Here is a 15,642-nt window from a genome sequence, read left to right as displayed (position 1 = left end):
CAGACATTGTATTAACTTTATGTAAATGTTTAATGAAATTCATTGCCTAGTAGAAGCGGCTTGGATTAAAGCTTTTGATATCAAGTTGTCGACATAAACGAGATAAGGCTTCCATTTGATCATATTCTGGGCGATTTCCTCGTCCGTTAATGTTATTTCAGTTGTCGTCGTCATTCGTTCGTTCTTTTTCGTTCCGACCACTTCATTTTCCACGCCATCGCGAGCAATTATTCTTTCCTTTTCTTCATCAATTCTGATGAAAAAGATAAAAACATATTTTATGACAAGTACAAAAATTTTTTAATTATTAAATTTTATTGCCGCTTACACGATTTAAAGATATTACACACAAACAAGTTATGTATTCTAATATTATAAGAAAGGATTGGTTGTCACACCTCAATCCACTCGGTAAAGTTTGCGATTCTTTTACATCATCTGTTATTTCTTCGAGTTCTTCAAATTCTTGCTTTTGCGTATCTATTCGCGCGTCTGTAACGAATATATATGTCATCATTTTATTTTTCGGTCAACTCATAGAACTTAAAAATTTGAAAAATTGTCTTTTGTCGTGTAAAAAAATTGAAAGTCTTTAGAAACAAGAAATAAATAAGAAAATTACTTTTGTCCAATTCAATCTCATCTTTCTCATACACTGAATCGGGTAGCAAATCGAAGAAAAGTTTATAATTTTCATCCAAGACTCGATTTAGCTCTCCACTGGCATGCTCGATCTGATTATATCTCTTTTGGAAATGCTCGTCACGTTCACTCACGGCGAGCAAATTCTCATCTTTAAAATCTTTGCGCTCTAATATCGGGGACATAGCCCACGAGTAAATTATACCCAACAACGTATTGATGTTTTCTTGAGCGTAAAAGATTCGCGAATGTAACTTTCGCACCAGACCCAGCAAATTATCGATATACTCTGGCACTTCTGTGAAACGAATCCTCGGTGTAGGTATGGTGAAACATTGATTTTATTTGTCTGTTTATATTATTGATCATTGTTGTGAAGCAAGAGAAAAAGTTATCTAAAGGTATCGCGGAGGTGCCGGCCAAAAGTTCTGAATTACAAAGATTTTAAAAATTTACTTGTACGTTACTTTTGGGGTTTATTATTAGCAATAATATAATATCTAAATGTTTTTATATACAACACACGATCTATTTTTACCTGGAGAATTCCAATTATAGTTTTCCTGGCCAATGCGAATGACTTCGTCCACTTTTTCGATTTCGTGCTTCAATAATTCAGCGTCCACGGGCAAAATATTATTCCTTATCCAATTGTACCTACCATTTTTGAATAAACGTATGCAGATCGAACTATTTCTAGTTATTTAATGATGCGTTTACTCACCATTGCACGAGCAAACTGAGATTGTAGGTACTCTCAAAAAAATACTGCGTTCTATAATATAATTGAATCGCTTCCTCGGTTAGGTCCGTTCTCTTCATAGTGATCATAAAACGAGTTTCTCGCAATAGAGCAGTTAGTTCCGGATCAAAGTTTAAATCGAGTAGCTTATTTTCATGTATTGTTAATAAGCTCTTCGACAAATGAACGTTGCTTATATCGACTACCTTGTTGGCCCAGTCGGTGAATATTTTATGCTCCATCGCGTCCATGAGTGACTTATAAGAACACGACGTGCTTTTATTGACGCAATTCAAGAATCGGACGAATACATTAGATATCATAAATGTTTTAATAATTATTTCAGATGATTTTTTTTTTGAATAAACACATTATCGTAAATAAATATATGTAGCTAACGGTAATCGTATAGGGAGTGATACTTGATACGTGTCATGAAACTTTATAAAATTAAGATATTACAGTAGAGAATGTGTGTGAGAGAAATATATCTACGTAAATAAATAAAAACATTGAAAAATAACTACGTGTGTAAAGTAAATGATGATATCCAACGTCGCTTTTTGCTTTCTTCTAGGGTTTTGTGAAATATTACCTGCATTTGATCGTATTTTGGTTTGGTTTCGCGTACTATTCTGAGGTTTATCAAAGGATGGTCAATTAATTTCGCACATTGCATCGGATAGTCTATCCGTTGGCGCAATTGCGTCAACGTACACAATGCGCCAGCAACATGTGGGAAATACTGATCGGTTTCAATCCATTCGTCCTCCTTATAATCTTTGAAGGTGCTGTCAAATATGACCTGGAAAAGGTAAATGGAGTGTCTGTCTAAGGCTCATCATCTATCTCATTACGGCTATATTACGTCTATTAAATATCAATATTGTAGCGCACTTTAATATCATCGAAATGTCTATGAATTATTTGAAGCAATCTCTCGTAATTGTGCCATAATTGTGCCATAATGATTGGTCGATTGGCCATTGAGCCTAGAATCCATATTGCTTTAAAAATAATTTCAGTATTGTGACATTCAGAAAATACTTGATCGAATATATTTGCCAGCTCTCTGTCATACTCTTCTACCTGCGGTAAATGAGTCGACAATGTTTTACATTGAAACGGTAATCTTACTAATTTATGAAAAGCAGTCGTCACGTACAAAGCGTATAAAATACAAGTATCGTATAATGATACGCGATTATCGCGCTTACCTTTACTAAAAAAGAATTAACGTGATCTGTGAATCGTATCTCTTCCGGCATCAGAATATCGTACTCTAATTCGGCAAATTCATTGTAAATTTTAACAAATTTTTCACGAATGTCATATATTTTGGAACACAACGTTTTCTTTTTTAAAATCGCGAATTCCATTCTTTCTAGCTTAAAATATTCTTGAGCCGTATCAAATAACATCTGACAAATAGTATGCAATAATTAATCATTTGTAGACAAATTGTTTTGTGCTTAAAAAATAACAATCATATTTTTCTTACATAATATAAAAATGCATTTTTATTTTTTTGTATTTTCAAATTTTGTATATATACCTAAGTGAGTGTGCGCGCAGCGAGTGATACACATACATATGTAACTATATTTCGAAACTATTAAAATTTTCAGATTACGTGACGAAAAAATTAAGAACGGTGTGAGAATCCAATTATGAAAAGCATAATATAAAAAATGTTACATTTATTTTAAAAATCAGCATTACAAACTTTAATCTCTCCCAAACGTTTCTGAAAATTCATTATTCTTCCAAGCACCAATTCATCGTCAAAATTCCATGGAATTAGTTCGGTTGAATGCTTAAAGTAATTATCCAATTTACTTCGAAACGTTTCAAACATTTCTGTGTAATAAGTTAAAATATTTGTCACATGCGCTAAACGTTTCAGACTATCCTCGATATCACCAGTAAACAAAGTACTCTGATCCAAATATTTCGTGGCCTGCGAAGAATATCTTGATTGCTCGAGTATATCTCAATATAAAAATATCTATTTTTTTCTTACGTACCTCAGCAATTAGTAGGTTAGATATTTCGGATAATAGCGTGATTATTCGCGTTGGGGTGCAATAATATTTTGAATTTGACCATATGAGGCACACGCAGTGCAATAATGGTTTCACGTTCGGCTGTATGTCTTGGAATTCGGTATTTTGTATATCTTCGAAATGAGGTTCCAACGCTTTTAAGTAAGCGCATACATCGCGGGCTTCAATCACCGCTTTTTAAGGCACGAATAAAACATTTTTGTATTGACGTATGTAAATTAAATCAATTTGCAAAATTACGTAATTTTAGCGTGATTTCATGACGTGATTTTTGGAAGTTTATTAAAAAATTAATCAACTCTGCTTTTCCTTTAGAATAATTCATTAGAGTAATGTAGCGACGATATACACAGTAAGAGAAAGACGCGAAACGCCTAATCGACATAATTAATTAATACTCGTTGTAGTATATCGTTCGACTAACGCTAGCAAGATCTAACCAGCGATAACGTCCTTCAACAGAGCCTTGAAACGCGGTGAACAAGGGCTCTTGGTTAATTCTAGAATAGATGCCATCTTTTTCACTCGTAGGTCTCTCATTTGACTGTGAATAGATTCGACGTTTACAAGTCGTTGACTCCAAAAATCAATTTCTGCAAGTACATTGTTCAGGATTAACGCTTCTTCGCGATTCTCAATTCAATTTCTTAATTAATTAAATTTTGTTGAAAATCAGTAATTCGGAAAAATAAAAAATGTATTCTTACGTTTTTTTTACGTATTGTATATTCCACATAAAAATATACTTATATTACATTTTAAGAAGTAACATTTATGAAAAAAATTGGTCCAATGTTTTGAACGTTACAAAACATTTGCTTTTTAATTTTGCTTAAATGCTGCAATACCTGCACTCGGTAGCAACTGCTTATCATTTCTTGGGCTTTCTTCGTTTAGCGTATCACCGATTTGCGAGCACCATTTCGTTACGATAGTTTCTATATTGCTTTTTAAAGGAAGATCGACCTCGACCCCGCCGCTCTGCTGCGCTTTCCATTCCGCCTCGAATATCTGTTCGATGCCCATTGGCATCGGTAGTAAAGTTTGTCCCATCATCTTACCTTTGACCTGAAAGAGATGAGGCCGTTCTCGTCGATATTTTGACCGGTTGATAAGGACATTTTTGGTCCATTTCGAAATTTAACACTCACAATCAGTTAATACCGTGAAGATTTGAAGAATATCTTTTAATAAGAAAGTTTTTTTATTAAGATAAAAGAAGTAAATTACATATTTTGGGATAGCAATAATACCTGTTGCGTGGATAAATATTACATCTTGTGAGAGTTAAGAGTTAAAACTACTTCTTGTACCTGGCATATCATATTGCGAAGATCGTAAACGTGCTTTTTCATGTCCTCGCCGATAACGCGTGGCCAACCCTTGTGGTTCTTCGGATTCGATAACATCGGTACGTAAGCCTAGGCAGAACGTTCGCGTAAGGATCAGTCCCTTTTCATAGACGCGAACGATATTTAATTCAAACGTGCAATCGCGCTACCTCCTCAACCAAGACGGATAGTTCCTCGATAGGTTTCGAAGCCATATCACCGGGTATAATGACATTCCTATAATTTTCTTTCGTGACCTCGACAGGGTCTTTTTTTATAAAATACGATGCCTTAACCCAACCTGTCGGTGGTATCTCGAGAAACGGCACTAACACACCAGCCGGATTTAGTTGTATTATCAGAATCATCTCCGACGGTGTATCGAAGAATTTCATAACCGCCTCCTGACATTTATATGTACAATACAAATAAAATAAAATAAGTGCTGAACGATTTATTTGTTTAACAAAAATTGATTTTGGATTGCTGTCGCACGAAGATAAAAAATTTCAGTTTGGATGGAGATATCTTAAATCGTGGTGATGAATGATATTTAAAAACATTTGATTTTGTTAATTTGGGTTAAGGTTAAAAAATATTGTACCTTGTATTCCTCGTTTGTTAACATCTTTACCCATTTGTCGAGTTTGATTTTTCTCGAAAACACCAAATATTTATAGAGAAATTCAATACGATCGTCATCCTCCTTCTTCTCCTCATCTTTCTTATCGGCCATTTTCTAGATTTACGAGAAAAATATTCGTTATCCTCAACGCTGTTCAACTGAACAATTTGAACGTTGCCGATTTGTTTTCACAGACAAGTTTTTTTTTCAGAATAGAGAGAAAGAAAAACAAGCTGAATTATTGAAGCACGTATACATACAGAATGATATATATTATTTGAGGGCAGAATCATACGTATAAAAGTATAAAATTCGCTAAAGCGCATTTTGTAAAATATAAGGAATTGAAAAAATAAATGCTGCGTAGACCGAGTAGGTATACGAAAAGCTTCAGACTAGATATCGTAATAACTATATGTAATAACGCCACAACTACCACAAGTCGCTTTAAAGTATCTAAATCGCGTCACGTCACGTCGATCGTTGATCGCTGAGTGATCATTGATCACCGAACGGAAAGTCTCGACACATCGAGTCGAAAAGCGATCCATCTATCATTCGTCGATCATTTCTGGCCAGACTTGTTTCTCGATCCATTCCAGGAAGGAATATACCGCTGTATATACTCCCGGTATAGAACCTCCGCAATTTTGGCCGAAAGCCGTGATTCCCACAATGCTACAACCAGACTCGGTGAACATTAACAAGGGCCCGCCGCTATCTCCGTGACAAGCGTCCGACCTTCTTGTGACGTTGGTATCCAACACGCACAGCATACTTTCGTCCAAACCGCGGGGTAACTTGCCGAAACCATTGAACGATTTCGCGCACGATTCCCTGTCTACGAGGCTGGAAATTGGAGCATAATTTAAATAGTATGTAAATCGCGGGGTGGTGTCTTGCGTTATACAAAGATATATTTATAACAGATATACAAGAATATATGTACACTTATGTTTCGTCAATCGCCAAAATTTTATTAATTAAACGAATCGGACTTTACTCCTTTTTTTTCAATCCATACATAATTATACGTAAAGATGGTTTTTTTAGCGCAAGATATGTACAAAACCGCAAAGATACTAGCTCGAAGTCAAATAAGAAATTTGGTTTTTAATAAAAGAATTTCAGTAAACATATATGTTTGAAAAGAGTTTTCCAAAGAGTTATTGCTAAAAAATATTGCTAAAAATAGTAAAAATGTATGTGTTATGTTTTGTATACTCTCGTTGTATTCTCACCTGAGACCCGGTGTCTTCATCAATTTGGTACTGCTGTCCTCGTCGAAGCTGGTAGCGCCCCAGCCAATCACGATAAACGTTAGGTTCGATCGTACATCCATGGAGTCTAAAGATTTCGTTTGGATACAGATCGGCCGTACGTTACTCGCCACGCGTACAGGCGTACTTAATTTCAAAATAGCCACGTCGTTGTAATTCACGCTGCGCTTATATTGCGGATGCGTTATTACGTTGCTTATGGGAATTCGTTGCGCATCGTCCCCAACGTTCTTCAGATCTTCGCTACCGACTCTTACCTGTGAGAGCAAAGAAAATTTACTATCCTAAGAACGATAGGCATTATCTGTACATTTGATCATTGACAAAGACGGAAATTATGTGTTATCAATTTCGTTTCTATATATATATTCGCGAAATTTTTGAACTTGAATGTTCACTATCTTGCGACATTTATGCGTCAACTCCGATCGCATGAATTAATGATACTTACTTTTCGCCCGACAAAAATATTTTTATTAATAAGTATTTTGCGCGAATCTAAATCTAGTTTCTTTTATTTTTATCCTTTTCTCTTTTAAACGAAAGATTCGAATCGATCGCAGATATCTCGATAGTCAGTTCAAATAAATCGCGACCTTGAACTTGGAGCTCGCCGTTACTTGCCTCTATCGGCACTTTCTCCTGTATATTATTGACGCAGTGAGCAGCGGTTAACACATATTGCGAGGAAATTAACGTGCCACCGCAGTTGTACTCGATAGCTTCCGAATTGTCGTCGTTCTTATCTTCGTTCTCGTACCCCAGAGCGACCATGTACGGGAATTCCCCGTGTTCGGTTTGCGTGCCGCCGAATATGTTGAACTGCACTTCAGCCGTAACCGTGCCCCTCCTCACCTTACCGTTGGCTCCAATCTCGTTCTCGTACTGGCGACATGCTAAAAATCCAAGCGCACCGACGTCCGTTAAAAACCATCTCTTTTGCATTTTAAATTAAAGAACACAATCAATCGATTAGTCTAACACCGGCGTTAACGCGAAACCGACCTGCCCGGATCTAATATGGAACCGTAACCGTGACCGTAAAGCCATGACGATTGTTACGTCACCGTGCGCGTCTCCACTTCAAGGCCGTTCATTATTTAAACGAGATTCTCGGAAACGATGATCGTGCAATTTGCGCACGCGCGCATGTTACTATATAGGTACATGTACATTAAAACAGTGATAAATATATGATAAAAATTAAAATAGCTTTGTCGTTGACGTTTAAATGGACGCGTTTGTCTAAATACTTTGGTATTTCAGCAATATCTTAAAATCGTATACAAAGTGACATAAACATATCGACGTTGGATTTTGTCTTCATTTGGATGAAGAAAATAAGAACCATTATCAAAAGTTATAGCAGCTAGTTGAAAAACCTGTTTCTGAATAAAGATAGAATGTTAATCGATAGCGATTTCGTGGATGCGGAGTATAATTATCATTCGTCGATCGGCTTTCTCGTCGCTCGTCGCTCGTTGTTCTCGTCTCTTTATTATTTCAAAACGAAAAGATATCTCTCGGTCGAGTGGCACGGTAATTTGTAAAACCAAGTGATAGACTTTAGTCTGCGAAATGTATCCTAAATGTATAGGGGTTGATTGGGCGCAAAATAATAAAAACGCGTCAATTCATGAAATTTTAAGAGAATAATTTTAGCGCGTAACTCAGTCAGCACGAAATGCGTTGTAGTTGTAAATATCTGTAGAAATAAAATTCCGTCGCAATTCTTTAGTTTTCGGATCACCATGAAACGGTTATTCTACTATTTAAAAAAAAAAACGAAAAGGGATGTCATATATATACCTATCTCTGCTGGTCGAAGTCCTATTTTGTCCGTAATATTGAACCGACAACAAACTATTTCCGTGAAATCCTGGAAGCCGCAACGTCCCATAGAATCCGAGCTTCTTTTACCTTCCTTTACTTCTTGCAGTCTGGATGGACATTCGTATATCTTTTTGCACACGCCTGGCCTGCCGTCCTCCGTTCTGCAGTAACTGCCTTCTGTGTGTCAACCAAAACGAGGTTACATTTCGATTTAATTGTAGGCGGAAAAGCCCATGAGGAAAAGCATGAGTCATTGAAACTAATCTAAACGCACGACCCACACTTTTACTCGGGTTTACATACTATTTTCGAATGATAGCGTTTATTCGCATACAGGACGGTATATAATTTGAGAAAATCCTAAACTAGAAGGATAAAAGAAAGAGAGAATATATATTATACCTTTCTCCCTCCCTCCCTCCCCCCCTCTCTCTCTCTCTCTCATTATATAGAAATATTTTTCTTTTATAGATTATTTAGCTTAAATAATTTGATCTCAAAAATTCAGATTTAAGTTTTATTTTGGAAAAATTATAAAATTAAAAAATCAAAATACTTTAAAGATTAAATATAACAAAAATCTTTTTTTGTGATACACGAAATAAAATACATATATGTATATACAAGTTTCGTCTTTCTAGATTGCGAATAAATTTCACCATACGATTTAATGAAAACGATTTTCGCAATCGTGGTTGCGTAACAGATCGATCGACCAATCGATAAGCGTTGGAAAATTACGTACACGCGACGACTTTTGTCGATCTTTCGTTTGAATTAATTACATGCAAGTACCGTGTCGCTGTGCGGTACTAGTAGTAGTAAAAGCATCATTGTATTTTACAGCAACGGGGAAAAACAGTCGCGTCACATAGCCGCGAACGTTATCCGCGAATGTTGTTCGCGACACCGCAACATTAATTGGGATCAGGGAATATTTTGTAGAACTTGTAGAATTGCATAAACTATAATTATAAATTCTCGATAATTAATGATATTCTATAATGAATTTGGAGTTTATTTTTATTCAACGAAACATCGAGACATCGAAACATCAACAAATTCCCAACGACTAAACAAGGAAGATATATTTCGAGTTTCGGAAGTACGAACAAATATTAAACTTATATTTCTCGATTAATTCGAATTCTAATTCGAGAGTTAATTACAAAAATATCTAATATGAATTATTGGAATGTTATCCTTCATTTTTTCGAGAGAAAAATAGACTTTATTAGTTCGTAGAATCAGTTATCAAAATTAAGATTGAGTTAGTGGATATCTCTAATATATTATAGAAAGCAAAGAAAAACTGTCGATAGTAAGTATTGAATGTGTAAGCTCTGGATCGACATCCAATTTGTCATTTCGATTTTGCGCATATCATTAGAATTGGAAAAGTGCGCGTTATCATATAACACGAGGTGTGAATCATATCGTTTTCGTAATAGAAAATGAGTTAAGTAGGAAGTAAATAAGCGTGTGTGCTGTGTAGTTGCGATAACGATTCACTTCGAGCTCCATATTATGGCGTTTATCTAATCGTAACTTCGACAGGTCAATAGCAGGTCAATAGCAGTTATATATTTTGCTAAAGTCGCTTCAATTTAATCGAATTATTCATAGTACTTCCCATATATAATGTAATAAAAACTCAATATCATCATAACATATCAGGATGCGTTAATCCTGGAACGCACGAGTTGTTTTCATCACGTTTTACTCGTAAAACGGTAACAATAACGGTAATAACAGTAAGAAATTCTTGGTTGATATGTGTAAAAGCTCAGATATTTTTCGAACAAGTTTGAAAGAAAAATATTATTTCAAATAAAAATGTTTAATACTCTTATCAATATTTCTATTGTGGCTAAATGTATTTAATATTCACATATATTTTATACCGTAAAGTTCCTCTTGCATTGGTAAGCCATGCGTAAAAAACTTGAACAAAAGGACGATGAGAATCGAGAAGGGCAAGCTGAAGTCCATCTTGAGTACACGATGATTTACAACGTTGGACACATTCACTTGACTTGGCTAAAAAAAGGATGTCCACATCATATACCTGCAATCGATCCTAAAGAAAAATTGATTTACAATTTTTTAAATTTAGATTTTAGGAATTTAATTATATACCACATGTACACACAATACACATATATAATATATAAATAATATTTTTAAACAAGTTACCATTTTGCATTTATGCGATATTCATAGATTTATAAAAGTGTACAACTTAAAAATTTACTAAAATCAACTTAATAGATAGGAAGAAAAGATAAAGTTTGAAAATGTAACTATAAATACAAACTCAAGTTTTTAATTTAAATTACAGACTTAATATTTTTTAATGATATATCTAATAATTAATTAAAGATTCTTACAGAGAAATTTTTTCTTTGCGCTTCAAGTTCACTCCTTAAATAGATCGCTTATTTTCAAAGACATTCGATGATATTTTCTTCCAGAAATTTTGATTCTGACGATGTATGAGAGAACAAAATATTTGTGCGCGATGCACTGCCCGATTCGCGGCTCGAGGCTCGAGACTGCTCGAGACCACTCGAGACTCGATTGACGACTCGACTGACGACTGACGCCACGCGATGCGAATGTGATCCGGTATAGTCATTGCAGAAGCGGTAGAAATGTGTAGAAACACTGACGCCCGCATCAAAGCGGCAGCTTTGATCACTATCGTATATCGCTCGCAACGCTGCATAAATCACGCGACGTTCCGCGAACGTTGCACGTGTGGTTTTGCCCAATTTGTAATTATTCTCTGTTCTCTACAGTGTATAGTACATATAGCACGTATATTATATTACGCATGTAAAATGTCCATGCATCACGTGTGAATCGTGCGATGCATTCATTCGCGAGCATTCCCCTCTGCGAGGCATTATTTAGAAGCGTCAGAACAGTGAACGATTAGTGAAAATTGGTTTTAAAAATAAGGGGCAGATATCGAGTACACTTTGCTAAAAATTATTTTATGCAAATTATATGTACCTCCTCTTTTACACTTTATTTGTAAAAGAAAATATTTTTTAAATTTTTCAAGAAATATTAATTTCTTTTACGATTTTTTTTTTTATATTTTTGGTACTTTATTCATATTTTAGTCATTTTAGTAGTTTACATTAATTATTAAATGTAATTTGATAAAAAAAATTAAAACAAAGTTATTTAATTATTATAAGCATTGAAAACATTTTTTTAAATATTACACCAATGATACGAAATAATTAAATTGTTTTATTCTACTAGACTACTAGGCCTAATCGCTATTCTTTAGATCGTTCGTATATATTACGTGTAGGATTTCACACCGACAAAATTTTTATTACTTTTCCGTAAGATGAATATTTCTGTAGATTAATAAGTTCCGAGAAATATACATATAATTAAAATTATATAATGGATTATAATTCTCCATCTCTCTTTTTCAGACATGCATCTCTATCGAAGAACGGCGCAAGATTGCGATTATCAAGTACCAAAAATTTAATTTACAACGATTGCAAATGATTTCTATTGAAAGCGCTTCGTTGCACGTGTCCGCGAGATGAATTGGACTTAATTATACGCCAGTATACACAAAATACATTATTTATTTACACAATATAACGTACTAGATAAAAATTGTATTTCGAAAAAATTTCCGAAAGGAGTAGCAGTACCTATATATCACGAAACGCTAATAATCCTCTTCCAGGATGCATTTTTCCACCAGTTCCCGTAAGTTTGGATTTTCCATTGCAGCCGCTATACGTTCCTTGTCATTGATTTGTTTATTAACTGTAATTTAATAGGTAATTTAATCAAAGACAACGAGCTATGTGTGTTTCAGTGCCGAAGAAGATGCGTACGTACTTTCCTGTTCAGTGGAATGCGCACCTTTCTTGATATAGATATCTAATTTAAATAACGCCGATAAATGACGTTCTAATTTAATGCGGATGCACAATCCTATGAGGGTTGCCAATGAGCAGTGAGGCACCGTAGGATTAAACTCAACACGAATCACAGAAACTCCCGCAGGCGTGCTGCGGCAAACTTTTATGCAATCTTCGTAAACAACGTCCAATTGCTCCAAGGTTTGTGGTTTCTCAGGATCCTTGATCGTCCTTAATAAATCTGAAAAGCAACGAAACACATTGTCGAGCGAATATACAGAATCGACAGAATCTGCACCTGAAAAATGCCAGTTACGTGGATCGAGCGTTTTAATAAGCTTAACAATGAGGAACGAGACATTTGTAAACGTCGCGCACCGTCTCTCTGACATTGGACAACATCCGAAAGGTCGCGCGATACATGACACAAATAGAGCGCAAAACTTGCCGTAAACGGATTCTTTTAATTCGGTATCCGTCTTTAACATTTGATTATTCGTTGTCAAGAGATCCTCTGCCGTTCCCATGACTGCCTCCGGCAGTATACCATCCTTTATCTTTCCGCCAATTGATAACTTTCGGAAAAAGGATAGCATGTTTATTAACGATAATAACAAGAAAAACATAACAGCATGGTGTGAATTACGTCATCTGCATTCGCGGAGACGAGCGACGAAAGACGTCAGCGAGGATAACGCGACGTTCGGAAGGAATGTCATATGGCTAATGGCGTTGCGTATATACAATACACTTTGGTTTGGTTAGGGTCCAGGGTCGCCAAGTCATCCCAACATTTTCGTATTTTATAAATTCCCCAGAAGTCTCCAAGTTTTGTTTTGCAATCCTGCCATCCTACGTCTGCGCCTGCGCGTATCGCGCGGCAACTCAATGTTTTTTTTTTTTTTCAGGTTGCAAGCGTCAAACGTCTCTCTAGATATTTATGCGTTATGGTTATGATTCGGAGAAGATTGACAGACCTGACAATTTGACACTTGTATTTGACATGTATAAGAAATTGGATTAAACATAAAGATAAAACTGATAAAGGATAAAGGAGCGATCGTATATACCGGTATACAGCTATACACGATGACGACGCAAGAGGTGAGGAGATTGAAGGAAAAAAGTGCGCAGAAAGAAAGTGTAGCTCAGGAGGAAAACAAAGCGGAAAAACCGAGCGAATCGGTTAAGTCGTGAGTATAAAGCTAATTTTTTTTTACGTTGTCATAAATGTTTACATTTTATCGGTCCTCCCTTTCCTATTTCAAATTTTAATATTTTCACATCTGAAAAAGATAATGATTAAATAAATAATATCCAAAATAAAAGAAGATTCTTCACTCTGCTGTCGTTAAGAAACTATTTAATTTATAGAAGAGAGAGTGAAATATATTGTTCGTGGATATAAAAGCAGCACGTAACACCGGTACTACTTTCTATCTCGTAGGAAATATGGACCTATCGTAACGTTTCCCTATCAGAGAGTATGGTCCAGATGCGTTCTGATACTCGGAGTCTCGCTAATAGTTTGGTATAATAACAGACAGGGCAAAGAAGTATATCTAGCGAAACAGAAAGACGTATTGGTAAGTCGTACACAGAACGTTGACTGCTCTATGGATTATAGAGACGAGTTAGAAAAATACCCTGGCTGCGTACCGGAAAAATGCGGCAGAGTTGTAACTGACAAACTCGTCTCGACAACAGAGGCAGATGTTTTACTGAAACTAGCAAAAAGTGGATTAGACTTGGCTGGATCTGACGGTGGCGCGAGTATCCTGGATCTTCATTCTGGCGCTCTTAGCAAGGGCCAGGGTTTTATCAATATCTATAAACAACCAGAAGCAAAGAAAATATTCAACAGCGTGGATTCGGCAATTTATAAGTATGATTTTTAATCACGTATAAATATTTTTTCATTTTTAAATTTAGAGCAAAATTATTTGTTGACGTTCCAAAGAGGAACGTTTATAGTAAATCAATAGTACGAGTTGTTTATCTAAACTCGCTCGTATATATCATAAATGATAAACAAATACACTTCTATCTCCTAGAATCTAGATTTTTAGCCTCTGAAACATACATGTATGCAAATCATTAAAAATCATTCTACATATATCTATTTGGTATTCCATATGGAAAAAAAAACCACACACCCAAGTTATTTAATATTGTACAATGTATGTTAGGTTCTTCCTTAACTTACAGGGTAGTGAAAACGAAAATACAACATGCGGTGGCACATAATTTTGGCATAGATACAAATAAGATCTATTTAACCAAACCTACTTTCTTCTCGCGGATGACTACGAAACCCGCGAGAACCATACACGACGAATACTGGCATCCACATATCGATAAGGTTTGTTCTCGCGACGTTACGTAGCGTCTTTTATATTAACCCTATCAGGAAGCTTTGTTTCGTAATATAGAATTAAAATATAAAACTACGCATTTCAGGAAACGTACGAATCGTTTCATTACACTTCGTTGTTGTATTTAAGTGATTACAATAAAGACTTCGAAGGCGGTCGATTTATATTTATGGACAAAAACGATGTTAATGCTACAGTAGAACCGAGAAAAGGTAAGGCATTTCAGTTATAAGTTAAATCTGTTCTAAGGAGACGAGACTCTAATTTATCTATATTTTCAGGCAGAGTATCAATTTTTACTTCAGGGAGCGAAAATTTACATCTAGTTGAGAAAGTGAAATCTGGTACTCGTTACGCCTTGACCGTATCTTTCACGTGCGATAAGAACGCCGCGATATCAGATCTGCGCTTTACCGAGACGTTAAATTAAGATTTTCTATCTCTCATTAATATTTTTCCATTATACATAACATAGAATATACAGTGTCGATGATATTTTCATTCATAAATTGTTGAATGCACACGTGAACAGTATTATAATAGTATTGTAAAGAAAAATAAGTGAAGTAGAAGTATATATATTATTTTTGAAAAAATGTATTAGTAAATATAAATTAAATAATCAGAGAATTCAGAATGTTGATATATCAGATATTTTATTTATTCGATTAAATCCATGTTGTATACAATTAATTAATAAGACGTAAGACGTAAATCGTAAGGAAATCCACCAATCAGAGTCGACTATTCCCCCCTTTAAGAGGGAAGAAGAGGGGAATAGTCGACTCTGATTGGTGGATTTCCTTACGATTTACGTCTTATTTACGTCTGCCGTCGATTCGT

General features: G+C 35.3%; 6 protein-coding genes and 1 long non-coding RNA gene across 23 annotated transcripts in view; 3 read left to right on the top strand and 4 right to left on the bottom strand.

The window, feature by feature from the left end:
• The window catches only part of LOC143907823 (uncharacterized), a 42,301-nt gene extending 28,683 nt beyond the window's left edge, over positions 1 to 13,618 (top strand). For 4 of the 10 annotated variants that reach the window (XR_013259983.1, XR_013259979.1, XR_013259977.1 and 1 more), the window contains exon 3: positions 11,978 to 12,112. This is a non-coding gene — a long non-coding RNA (uncharacterized LOC143907823). Of the gene's footprint in view, positions 1 to 11,977; positions 12,116 to 12,378; positions 12,716 to 13,332 lie in introns of those variants that run through there. The other 6 variants (XR_013259982.1, XR_013259981.1, XR_013259985.1 and 3 more) reach the window with 3 other exon arrangements.
• Positions 1 to 15,642, top strand: part of Dad1 (dolichyl-diphosphooligosaccharide--protein glycosyltransferase subunit) — a 183,369-nt gene that overhangs the window by 33,346 nt on the left and 134,381 nt on the right. The window lies entirely within an intron of this gene.
• LOC143907811 (dynein beta chain, ciliary-like) lies at positions 40 to 3,568 on the bottom strand. Of its 2 annotated transcripts, XM_077424808.1 has the most exons (10): positions 3,412 to 3,568; positions 3,111 to 3,344; positions 2,602 to 2,805; positions 2,282 to 2,473; positions 1,912 to 2,189; positions 1,367 to 1,660; positions 1,181 to 1,299; positions 623 to 940; positions 399 to 492; positions 40 to 253 (listed from the first exon to the last, which is right to left on the bottom strand). In XM_077424808.1, exons 2-10 carry the CDS (start codon positions 3,240 to 3,242, stop codon positions 40 to 42), a joined length of 1,845 nt encoding a protein of 614 aa, XP_077280934.1. In that variant the 5' UTR covers positions 3,243 to 3,344; positions 3,412 to 3,568. The 2 variants fall into 2 exon arrangements, with proteins under 2 accessions (XP_077280934.1, XP_077280935.1); XM_077424809.1 differs by having other exon boundaries at positions 1,367 to 1,641; positions 1,980 to 2,189; positions 3,111 to 3,568.
• On the bottom strand, positions 3,706 to 5,517 carry LOC143907816 (dynein beta chain, ciliary-like). The gene is made up of 5 exons (XM_077424819.1): positions 5,386 to 5,517; positions 4,952 to 5,185; positions 4,764 to 4,871; positions 4,299 to 4,518; positions 3,706 to 4,043 (listed from the first exon to the last, which is right to left on the bottom strand). The coding sequence occupies exons 1-5, from the start codon at positions 5,515 to 5,517 to the stop codon at positions 3,886 to 3,888; spliced, it is 852 nt and encodes a 283-aa protein (XP_077280945.1). The 3' UTR covers positions 3,706 to 3,885.
• Positions 5,662 to 11,021, bottom strand: LOC143907814 (serine protease snk). Its single transcript, XM_077424817.1, has 6 exons — positions 10,910 to 11,021; positions 10,424 to 10,598; positions 8,496 to 8,696; positions 7,311 to 7,582; positions 6,648 to 6,943; positions 5,662 to 6,255 (listed from the first exon to the last, which is right to left on the bottom strand). The coding sequence occupies exons 2-6, from the start codon at positions 10,509 to 10,511 to the stop codon at positions 5,961 to 5,963; spliced, it is 1,152 nt and encodes a 383-aa protein (XP_077280943.1). The 5' UTR covers positions 10,512 to 10,598; positions 10,910 to 11,021; the 3' UTR covers positions 5,662 to 5,960.
• Positions 10,535 to 13,187, bottom strand: Galla-1 (cytosolic iron-sulfur assembly component galla-1). Of its 7 annotated transcripts, XM_077424826.1 has the most exons (4): positions 13,071 to 13,186; positions 12,873 to 12,999; positions 12,402 to 12,665; positions 12,122 to 12,326 (listed from the first exon to the last, which is right to left on the bottom strand). In XM_077424826.1, exons 2-4 carry the CDS (start codon positions 12,949 to 12,951, stop codon positions 12,226 to 12,228), a joined length of 444 nt encoding a protein of 147 aa, XP_077280952.1. In that variant the 5' UTR covers positions 12,952 to 12,999; positions 13,071 to 13,186; the 3' UTR covers positions 12,122 to 12,225. The 7 variants fall into 7 exon arrangements, with proteins under 7 accessions (XP_077280949.1, XP_077280947.1, XP_077280952.1 ...); XM_077424823.1 differs by adding an exon at positions 10,535 to 10,559 and having other exon boundaries at positions 12,209 to 12,326; positions 12,426 to 13,181; XM_077424821.1 differs by adding an exon at positions 10,535 to 10,559 and having other exon boundaries at positions 12,209 to 12,326; positions 12,402 to 13,178.
• On the top strand, positions 13,373 to 15,442 carry LOC143907815 (2-oxoglutarate and iron-dependent oxygenase domain-containing protein 3). The gene is made up of 5 exons (XM_077424818.1): positions 13,373 to 13,617; positions 13,872 to 14,309; positions 14,633 to 14,786; positions 14,885 to 15,011; positions 15,081 to 15,442. Exons 1-5 carry the CDS (start codon positions 13,514 to 13,516, stop codon positions 15,227 to 15,229), a joined length of 972 nt encoding a protein of 323 aa, XP_077280944.1. The 5' UTR covers positions 13,373 to 13,513; the 3' UTR covers positions 15,230 to 15,442.

Source organism: Temnothorax americanus, unplaced genomic scaffold, assembly GCF_048541705.1.
Source record: "Temnothorax americanus isolate GAGA-0224 unplaced genomic scaffold, ASM4854170v1 Scaffold9, whole genome shotgun sequence".
NCBI lineage: Eukaryota > Metazoa > Arthropoda > Insecta > Hymenoptera > Formicidae > Temnothorax > Temnothorax americanus.
Note: the sequence above shows the minus strand (reverse complement) of the source record. Positions and strands in the feature narration are given on the sequence as shown.

Bases quoted from the DNA above. Each gene is read 5' to 3' on its own strand.
- LOC143907816 (XM_077424819.1), bottom strand. From the start codon at position 5,517: ATGGCCGATAAGAAAGATGAGGAGAAGAAGGAGGATGACGATCGTATT. The intron at 5,186-5,385 runs GTACAATATTTT...TATAAATGTCAG, and splicing joins TAACAAACGAGGAATACAAG to GAGGCGGTTATGAAATTCTT. The intron at 4,519-4,763 runs GTACAAGAAGTA...CATCTCTTTCAG, and splicing joins TTCGCAATATGATATGCCAG to GTCAAAGGTAAGATGATGGG.
- LOC143907811 (XM_077424808.1), bottom strand. From the start codon at position 3,242: ATGTTTGAAACGTTTCGAAGTAAATTGGATAATTACTTTAAGCATTCA. The intron at 2,806-3,110 runs GTTTGTAATGCT...ACTATTTGTCAG, and splicing joins AACGTTTGGGAGAGATTAAA to ATGTTATTTGATACGGCTCA. The intron at 2,190-2,281 runs GTGCGCTACAAT...TACCTTTTCCAG, and splicing joins GACATTTCGATGATATTAAA to GTCATATTTGACAGCACCTT.
- Galla-1 (XM_077424821.1), bottom strand. From the start codon at position 13,050: ATGTTTTTCTTGTTATTATCGTTAATAAACATGCTATCCTTTTTCCGA. The intron at 12,327-12,401 runs GTACGTACGCAT...ATTAAATTACAG, and splicing joins GCATTCCACTGAACAGGAAA to TTAATAAACAAATCAATGAC.
- LOC143907815 (XM_077424818.1), top strand. From the start codon at position 13,514: ATGACGACGCAAGAGGTGAGGAGATTGAAGGAAAAAAGTGCGCAGAAA. The intron at 13,618-13,871 runs GTGAGTATAAAG...TCTATCTCGTAG, and splicing joins CCGAGCGAATCGGTTAAGTC to GAAATATGGACCTATCGTAA. The intron at 14,310-14,632 runs GTATGATTTTTA...CTTAACTTACAG, and splicing joins GTGGATTCGGCAATTTATAA to GGTAGTGAAAACGAAAATAC.
- LOC143907814 (XM_077424817.1), bottom strand. From the start codon at position 10,511: ATGGACTTCAGCTTGCCCTTCTCGATTCTCATCGTCCTTTTGTTCAAG. The intron at 6,944-7,310 runs GCAAGTAACGGC...TTGCTCTCACAG, and splicing joins AGGAGAAAGTGCCGATAGAG to GTAAGAGTCGGTAGCGAAGA. The intron at 6,256-6,647 runs GTGAGAATACAA...TCCAATTTCCAG, and splicing joins ATGAAGACACCGGGTCTCAG to CCTCGTAGACAGGGAATCGT.